The sequence below is a fragment of the Pomacea canaliculata genome, linkage group LG6, assembly GCF_003073045.1.
Source record: "Pomacea canaliculata isolate SZHN2017 linkage group LG6, ASM307304v1, whole genome shotgun sequence".
Classification (NCBI taxonomy): domain Eukaryota; kingdom Metazoa; phylum Mollusca; class Gastropoda; order Architaenioglossa; family Ampullariidae; genus Pomacea; species Pomacea canaliculata.
Window position 1 is genome coordinate 23,388,180 of NC_037595.1, and position 10,161 is coordinate 23,398,340.

Below are 10,161 nucleotides of genomic sequence, written 5' to 3' on the forward strand. Positions count from 1 at the left end.
ACACTCCGAATAGTCATAACCATAATAATAGAAGAAGATCCGTTGTAGAGAGAAAGATAATAATTTGTGTTGAACAATATTCGCACCGATTAGTTTCAAGCACACCCCGCTTGGTTATTTTCTCATGTTAGTGTCTGACCTTAAATATTTCAACATCTTTTTTGTGTTAAGGAAAACCACCAGATGACAGGAAGAGTAGCAGCAGACCTAGTCTCGGCTGTCCGCCAGTCATTGCAGAACGGAGCAACTTGCGGAAATTATTTAGGTGACGAGTTGGTGTAGAGATGAGATGGATGGATGGAGGAAGGAAGAGAGGGGATGAGCAGGTTCACTTATTCTACAGTCACCAACGTGCAAAGCTGTTGAGAGACAGGAGCTCATCGACAAGGGACTGACCCAGGGACAGAAAAGGTAGCAATGACCTGGTAAGACTGTCTTCCTACAGCCTTAGGGAGAAAGACTACTTTTCATGTAAGAACGAATATAAACTCTTCTTACTAGGGTATTACACAGTGACTTCATTTTAAAGTTTATCAGTGTGTCAGTCTTTCTTGTCCAAAGTTTGACCATTGTTCGATTTTACAGGTCATCCAGATTGCGATTATGAAAGTGACTGTAAAGATGAGGTTGTAGTCCTTCGAGATAAGGTAGAAAGAACTTCTGTTACAGCGATTGTTCATCACTTTCGGCATCATCCCTGCAGGGAAGATAATGTGGTGAGCCTGCAATCACGTGACCCGAATGAACGCAAAGAGAAAAAAAAAAGCCTGAGAAGCGCAAGGTTGGAGATAACATTTGTCGACTTGAGGACGGCTGATAAGTGTAGTTCTCTTCACTACAGGACTGCAAATAAAACCATTGATCATAAAGGAATGTGAACAACTTTAATTCATGTTTCCAGAATCACAACTACCAGACTGTCACTGGAGTTATCCTCCCTAAACATCCACCTCATTGACCGGTCGTTTATTAAGTCCATTATTTCTTACTGCGCATGTTCGTTTTGGTTTGTAATATTTGTAAATATGGAAAACCAGTCTTCTTCCCATTAGTAAAGTTGTTCCCAGTCAGTGTCGCCGACATGACTGTACTGATAAGATAAAGTGTAAAAATCTCTGACAGTCCATACATCACACCCTGGCCTTATAACACCGCCTGTAGTCTGTCCTGTCGGATATCGTGTGATGTTTGAACACTTCTGTCGGGTATGTTATGGTGTTACAATCTTCTCTCGTGAACCTTTCTATGTCGGGTATGTTATGGTGTTGAAATCTCTCTTGAACCTTTATATGTCGGGTAGAATATGATGTCTCCATGCTTGTACCGTGTATCTTCTGTCGAAGAGGTTGTGCTGTTTGCAATCTTCTTTCGTGAATTTCATGTTGTTTACACACTTTTGTTGGGTATGTGTTTACTGTGATATTAAGCAGACCTAAAGAAAACACTCATTAGTAATCTTGAGAATCTCTAAGGTTCCTGTATGCTAACCTCCTTCAGTTTTGCTGTAATACTTGTAGGACTATTCTATATTTTAGTAAACTTTAGTTATGTATTAATCTAGATGTTGACCGACTTGGACAGCAAACGGGTATTGATGTCATGACATGTCTCTCTCACATTTTTCTTCATTGTGTTTCATTTCTTCCATCGTTTGTCATGTAATGCTCGTCTTGTTCTTATTTCCCATCGCACGGTCTTTAATTGATATTGCATGTTCGTCTTGTCCGCAAGTCTCTTGATGTCTTATAGAACTCAGTAATTTGTGTAACAAAGGCCATCACAAATACACTTCTTCCAGCAGGTTAAACACTAGTACGACTTGGTGAGATACAGGATGATTTTGAAAGAATGGTGAGATGATGTTAGAGAAATGAATGAATGTAATGTTTTGTGCCAACTCTGTCTAGATGATGAGTTAGAGATCGCAAGCCACTTAGCGAGGGAAACATCGGTTTCCTGTCCTGAAGTGAAGAGGAAGAGAGGGTGGTCTGAACACTCCACTGTCAGCATGTCGAGTCTTCAGTCTTCTCACACAAAGAAGGTGAGACAAGATGGACTCTATCACAAAAGATGATTGTGAAGTCACCACGTTACTCATATCACTGTGAATAATCATTCCACACAAACAAACAAGCACACTCTGCATCTCTAACACTAACAAACACACTCGATATTTCTCTTCCTAAAACACATACACACATGCACGCACACACAATCATCAGCAGTTTTACTAAAGCAACTGAATTACAAGGTGAGAAAATTACACCTGTGTGCGTTCTTTACCTACAGGGCAAGAGTAGGAAGGGGGGAGTTCTGGAGGACCTTGTGGAGGTGGTGGCCGTGTGCAAACTTACCTGCACGCCGTGACTGCTGCACATGCTGCGCGTCTAGAAAATACAAGTAGGCTGACTTACTGAGAGTGTACACACTATTATTGTTAGTGAAAGAACACAAAGATACATCCACAATCTTAGCAACTAAAAACAACTTTTGATGAAATGATGATTAGTCATCAACATACTGACTTGATTTTGTTTTTCTTTCATTGTCTCTCTTCATTTCTTCTTCATCGTTTTATCGCTCTATTTTGATTAATGTCTACAACACATATGTATGTTATCTTATCAGAAAACAGACATCCACTTAAAGATGTTGCGAGGAAGACAGGCGCTGGAGTACAGTTTGACAGTAACCCCTCACCTGTACCAGGCATGAAGATTATCATCATCCACGGGTCTCCATCTCAGATCGAGGCTGCAGTCAAAAGCATCAGTCAGATTACTGGCGCTAAGGTTCGTGTATAATATTGACTATAAATATCAGAAACAGAACAACAGAACAAAATAAGTCTAAGCGAGCTTTACGTGTGTATCGTTATTTTTGTATGAGTATGGGAAGTGAAAGACATCTGAGTTTTGGTTTCGCTGTTTTGTTCTCATCAAGTGTTAACTCACGGGAAATAATTATATACATGTATAAGGAATTTTATATTCAGGGAACAATTTCTGAAGAAGCCCAGAAATGCTGGATCCGATGGGTTGAGGACTGCTTCCCTGATCTGGATTCTCGCGCCTACTTCTTACCTCCAGTCAACCCTAACCGCATATCGATGAGCAAACGGCCATTTGCTGGTAAATATACACTGATCCTTCAAACAGCACCTGGAAAAGCTTCTCAGTCAGCACCTGGACAGTCTGGTCAGTCAGCCCCTGGACAGTCTAGTCAGTCAGCACCTGGACAGTCAGCACCTGGACAGTCTAATCAGTCAGCACCTGGGCAGTCTGGTCAGTCAGTACCTGGGCAGTCTGGTCAGTCAGTACCTGGGCAGTCTGGTCAGTCAGCACCTGGACAGTCTAGTCAACTAGCACCTGGACAGTCTAGTCAGTCAGCACCTGGACAGTCTAGTCAACTAGCACCTGGACAGTCTAGTCAGTCAGCACCTGGACAGACTGGTCAGTCAGCACCTGGACAGACTGGTCAGACAGCACCTGGACAGTCAGCATCTGGACAGTCTAGTCAGTCAGCACCAGGACAGCCAGCACCTAGACAGTCTAGTCAATCAGCACCTGGACAGTCTGGTCAGTCAGCACCTGGACATATTAGTCAGTCAGCACCTGGACAGTCTAGTCAGTCAGCACCTGGACAGTCTAGTCAGTCAGCACCTGGACAGTCTAGTCAGTCAGCACCTGGACAGGCTGCTCAGCCCCCAAAGTCAGCAAGTACTGTCACTCAGGCTTCCATTCCTGAACCTCTTAAGGTTTTTGACAGTGACATACGAGATGATGCAGCCATGAAGCGGGTTTTATTTTTCTTACACAGAATATCTGAAGAGAAAAAAGAAGTTTTGTTTGGAATAAGTCAACTTCAATTCGAACACTACCTGGGTGAACCTTGTTACGCTGCCGCGGCTGCCCACCTACCCCTAGCCTCCAGTCTTCCTCCCCCTCGACCCAGAAACTGGAAACGGGGGGACTTTGATGTGCTGCTCATTCACCGACATTACGGTTTAATCGTGTGCGAGGTGAAGTCCTTCGGAAGCATCACTAAGGAACTGAACATGTCACAGCAGGATAGAGATAATAACATTAGAAAGAAAGTGAGCCTAGCTGCCTCCCAGTTGGAGAAGGCGGAGGCCATGTTGTCACACCTCGTGTCTGACATCGCCCCCGGACTGCGCATCACCAAGACCATCGCGGTCCCCAACCTTACAGCTCATCGAGTACAACAGGCCATCTCCGGTGACCAACAACTGACACAGGTACCATTCTACTTTTCTGTTGACCTGGTTTTCATTTCTTTTCCACAAATATGGTCCGTTGAAATACTTTCCAATTAAAAAAAATATATAGATTTTTTTTCTAAAACCAGTGTGCATTTAATGCTTAGACAGTAACATACGGTGAACCACACCTTATCAGGTACGAAGGAAGTCTTTATGACAATGAGACAACTCACTGGAATGAAAACTAGTTCCCAAGTAACTAATTTTAGTTTAGAATATGGATTAATTTGAATTTGCATGTTATTTTTCAAAACGACAGGACCAGCTCTCTACATATGGGTCCGTTGTCTCACATTTAACCCTTCGTCAGTTGTGAGATCTTTTGTCGAGAGGCTGACTACTATACATGTTAGTTTTAATAAAAATACAACGACCAGCTTCTTTTCTTCTTCAGAATTTTAGAAATCTTATTTTGCAGGACCTGTGCGGGTGTCTCGGAGCAGCAGATCCTGACAGCATCACTGGCCTTTGTCTCTGTTATGACCATCTGGACCCCAAGACGCCTCTGGACAGCAGTGAGGACTTGCTGAGGGAACTCGGCAACTGGTGGCAACGGTGTGTGGCTGGGGCTGGACCAGATGGTCACATGACCAGTGACGTCTACAAGACATTGGTAGCTAGGTAAGAGTTAGAAAGATGTCGTATACAGTGGCATTGCTGTTACAAAGTAACAAATAATTGTGCCCAAAAAGCCAAGTATTTTACATCGCTACATAGACTAAACTACATGGGGGGTAACAGTTGAGAGGTAATAAATGTTTGACAGCTGTAAAATCATAATGGACTTAAGCTTATAATGCAGTATTTAGCAAGAGATAGTTCCATGTTATCTAGTGAGGAAAATGATTTAAACGATTTTGATGCTTACTTTGTACTTTTGTTTGAAATAACCGATTGAATTCAATATACCAGATTCTGTGGTCCGGCGACAACAGTGACTGTGCCATGTACATCTCCTCCACGTCTGTGCATCAAGACCCTGGGTCAGGCCGTGTTCTTGACCGGACAATGTTACACTGCGGAGATAACATTGTTCCCGGAGCAATTTCAACTTCTCATCTCAGCCCTCCCAGACTTTATGTGGCCGGACCGCCAGGTACAGGTAAAACCGTGGTGTTGCTGCTGATGGCTACAGAGTGGCTGCGGTGTGGTGACGACGTCTACATTGTCAGTACGGGCTTCCGGAGTCTGTCAACCAGCAGCATGTTGTGCCACCTGTTGAAGCAGACTCTAAACACACAACATACCTGCAAGATTCATTTGCTAGAATATGATTTTTATTATGGTAAAGATGTGGAGAAGGCCGTCGACGACTTGTCACAGAAGGCGAAGGGAGGGACGTTGTACGTCATCGCTGATGAAGTGAGACATGATTGCAAGTAAGTTTAGAGGATAGATAAAAAGATTGGATATCGCTATGAACTTATAACCACCACGTCTAAAAGGGGATATTAACAGATTGACAATATTTACAAAGCGTCTGCTATGAAGTTATTAATCGGTTGATTGGTTTACATAATCCCACCTGAATAAACACTCGTCAGCAACGGTAGACAGAGGTATTGACAGCCTTTGCAACATTTTTTGTCTGTAACAGGGCAGAATCTTACTTTCCGACTTTCGGTGAGAAGCTGCTGACACTGGTTCCTAATCTCCATCTTTGGGCGGCAAGTTATTTTCATGAATTTGCACCCAAAGGATGGCAAGTGGAGCTCTTAACCAGACCCCTCCGCTCTCCGCCCACAATCGTCAGGAAGTCAGGAAGGATACAGCTTTCTTTTTAAATACCCATCTCCGGGGGTACACTGAGCGTGGTGTGCCCGACCACACAGACGGCCCGCCAGTAAAGCGACTGATTCACGACAAAGATGAGGGTCACTCGGGTTACTATCCAGCTGACTGTGTCACGTGCGGTCAGGACATCGCCAGCTTTCTGCGCAGTCTCCGTGTTGGTGATCCGGGTAGGTGAGGGTACGGTGAAGGGTGATGTCCATCGACAACAGAGGAATTAAGCGATGATCAGTTAACCCTATCATAAATAATAAACAATGGATACATAGAAGTACGAGGAAAGTGTGTTATTGATGTGTGTTTGTACAGAGTACGTCATACTGTACTAAAGTTATTGTTTATATATATATATCTGTGTCTCTCTGTATTTATACTGTTTCTCTCATTGATAATTTATTAATACAGCTTACATTCTTGCAGGGAATGCCATGACATCATCTACGACTGCCGCCTCCACCAATAGTGGAACAACAACCCCCGGCCTGCAGTGGAGAGACGTGCTGGTCCTGGCTTGGGGGGACGTTGGTGAAAAATCCAATATGGTGACGGCGCTGAGTCAAGCAGGTATTAAAGTGCGGGTGATGAAGGATGAGGACACCGAGGACGTGGCCACGGCCCGCAGTGACGTGGTGTGGGTGGCGAATGGTCGCCGGGTTCTTGGTCTGGAGAGAAAAGTCGTCGTCTGTTTGGATTCTGGCAATTTTGGTTATTATGCCCAACTCGACCTCATGTCCCGGTGTACATCACAACTTGTGATTGTCTCCCGTGCTCCAGAGGAGACTGCAACTGTGTTCATAGCATATAGTAAACTGGCTCTAGAAGAGCGTGCTTTAGAGCAAGACAAAATAAAATAGGACAAGGACTCGATGGAAAGATGGAACGCTTGGGTCTGAGAACATCAGGGCAAGGGGGCAAGTCAGTGACAACGTCCGTCAGGACTGCCAGATGTCGTCGTCAAATCTTAACGCACAACACTATTAATTAAGGAGATTCAGTTTACTCTAACTGACGTCACAACAAGACTCGTCTGCTTCACCATCTCGGGAAGCTATCGTGGTTAATCGGCGGAAGGACACAACGTAAAATTTCACTGGAATTTTTCTATTTTTATAAACATCGGCGAATTTCAATGACATTCAAGAGACTTTTCTTAATGAATTTCCTGAGAGTTCTATATTCCTGGTCAGACCACATAGCACAGTGGTTGTCACATATGAGATGGATTGATCTTCTCTTGCGTACTGCCATCTTAATGCCTTTATGTCAACACAACGGAAAAAATAAACATAAGTATATATATATAAATGTGTTGATAGAATACAAAAATGTAAATGTTAGACCTTCCACTTAAGTCAGTAAATGTACTTGAATTTCTGGCCTGCTGATGGGAGATAAGGCTTCTGTAGTGACAATTATAATTGTGAGTGACACCAAGTGCAATACAAGAATGGTTTTGCCATGATTAATACTGTGAAATCAATTTATGACTTTTACAGAAGCAAGTAGGCTTGCTGACAACGGTGTTACATTTACTCTGCCTAATACCTTCCGGACATTGTGTGGCTGTGTACGAATGCATCTGTATTTGTGTGTGCCTGTGTGTGTGATCGTGCATGTGAGACAGGTCTCATCTGGAATGACGATGTCTGTGTACCGTGGGAGTGCAAGCATCCATGTGTGCGTGCTCGTGTATGTGTTTCGGTGTCTATGCTGGCTCTGCAAGGTGTGGGTCGTGTCTGGTCAATGTGAACAGTGGCTCTGTATGTGCGAGAAAGAGGAATAGAGTGAATATACATTCATTAGAGGAAGAAATGTTAGCGGGTGTATAACTAACATTGGTAGCAGCAGCGTCTACATGAGTGTGAGTGTGATCGGCATCTGTGGATAATGGGCTACCATCATCACATCAAATTCCTCGTGTACTATAACTTGGTCAAAAAATAAATTCTTATTCTTATTATATTCCATGTTTTACAAAATTAATCTAGAGTGCGCTCTCTCTCTCTCTTGCACACACACACACGTGCACACAGAAACAATATATTCTATATAGATTAAAAAGAGAAGGATGAAATTGTTTTGTTTTATTTATTTCCTTGATATTACTTATATTCATTGAATATCGACTTCGCAAAAACTAAAAAAATTGTCTCTCTCTCTCTGCTGTTAATAATTACTACAAGCGACTTTTCCCCATGTAGCAAATCAATGTCAAACATTTCCACAATTCTGAGGTCTCCTGTGTGTCAAATAATGTTACAACATTTTTCGTGTACATCATTTTATTAATAGCTCGTTACTAACGCGCACGCGTACACACACATGCATGTAAAACATTAATGACTCTACACGTACGCATTCACTTACAGAGGTACGTGAATGCACGTAGTAACAGTTGGCTACGTCACGTTGTACTATTCAGCGGGTGGATGGTGGAGGACATAAAACTGTTACTGTACATTTTCGCTTCAAAAAGTGGGAGAGTTTAACAACTATTCATAGGGTAGAGGTACACATGTACATAATTCTGATGTACTAACAGATAATGTTATCTAGACTGTGCAAGGGTTAAAGATTAATATTGTGTATGTTATAAGTGTGAGTGAAATTAATAAGTTGTCTTATTAATATATGATTGTGTACTAAACTTTGATGTTTTGAATACCACACTCTAAGTTCATAAGTATCTAAAACAAAAAGTCAAGAATGTCTACGAGAAATTATTTTACTGAGTCAATGGGACTGACATATTTTCAATGTCATATTTTAATGTTAATTGTGTTGCTGCCAGGTAAGCCCCAGTGGAGAGACAGGTAGTCTCTACAAAAATGTGTTCAGTATTCAGTGTTTACTGACACGTGGTCTCAACTAAGGTATTCAGTGTTCAGTGTAAATTGTTTTTCTATTTATTTCGCTCTATTTCTCCTTTAAAGAAGGAATTCTTTGTTCAGCCTGTTACTATTTCAGTGAGGATTGATTGTCCTTGGTTCATATCTCGACTCGGCAATGCTGTTCTTTCTCTGCCTCTGACATGTGAAATTACCAGTTGAGTCACTAAAACCTCTATCTCTCCCCTCCGCCTTTCTCTCTCTCTCAGACTTTATCTCGAATAGAATATAAATAAAAAAATGGTAAATCACATCTTCAAACACATCAATAACAAGCAGATAAACTACAACGACAGCCGACAATATACATACAAATTAAATCTCCCAAAGTGGTGTCAGCACCGTGTTTTTTAATAAGATTACTGAAACTCCTTTCCAAGTGACATTGTATTTTGATGTGCTTAGCAGCTTTGTACAAATGTTTCAGAAATGTGCTCAGCTAGATTTTCTTTTTTAAATTCTGATATTAATGCGATCTCAAAGTAACGTTTGGAAGACCAGTAATACAACATATTGAAACTTAAAAATATTTTGTGGAAGGAAATTTGTAACAGCTCTCAGGAGTTATTCTGAACCAAATAGGCACCGTCATGCTAAACATTTCAAAATGTTTCAAGCCTGATTTTATTATTTAAAAACACTGCTTTAAACTGGATAACTCAGTTCTAAAATCAAGGTAGATATCGCAATAAATTTCAGAATAAAATCTCGACCTGCTTACAAGCAAAAAAAAGGTAAGATGAAGTAAACGAATTTGTTCAGTGATTTAAATATTTACAAACCAGTTGAGTTAGAACGATTGAAAATGACAATGACTTCCAACAAAAGTGCTTGAAATCCAAAATTTACAGAAAATAAATTGTAGTTTTTAAATGTTCATCAATTAAACTTTATATTTGCAACTTTTAACAATCACGTCGAATTTTTTACTGTCTAGGTAGTAAGTTCTTGCATCGTAGTAATCATGATACTGGTCTTCTGCTTTTCCTTTTCGGTTTAATCGAAATAGAACCCCTAATTTTCTCACCGATTCCAGTCAGCTCCCATAAAAACCTATAAGCTGAACATATATACATATAAAATTATTATATCAATAACCGTGTATATACCGTCAAACCTGTTGAATGTCGTATACATTTAATAATGCTTTGGTTATTTTTTTCAGGGTGCCTGACACAAGAACCGATCCCAGGATAGCCA

At 41.4% G+C, this 10,161-nt stretch overlaps 1 protein-coding gene across 1 annotated transcript; it reads left to right on the forward strand.

Moving 5' to 3' along the window:
* The first annotated feature begins 1,907 nt into the window (after window positions 1-1,907).
* Window positions 1,908-8,000, forward strand: LOC112566958. The gene is made up of 8 exons (XM_025243388.1): window positions 1,908-2,041; window positions 2,290-2,400; window positions 2,629-2,792; window positions 2,996-4,258; window positions 4,701-4,903; window positions 5,195-5,661; window positions 5,880-6,243; window positions 6,494-8,000. Exons 3-6 carry the CDS (start codon window positions 2,712-2,714, stop codon window positions 5,406-5,408), a joined length of 1,761 nt encoding a protein of 586 aa, XP_025099173.1. The 5' UTR covers window positions 1,908-2,041; window positions 2,290-2,400; window positions 2,629-2,711; the 3' UTR covers window positions 5,409-5,661; window positions 5,880-6,243; window positions 6,494-8,000.
* Window positions 8,001-10,161: the final 2,161 nt, after the last annotated feature.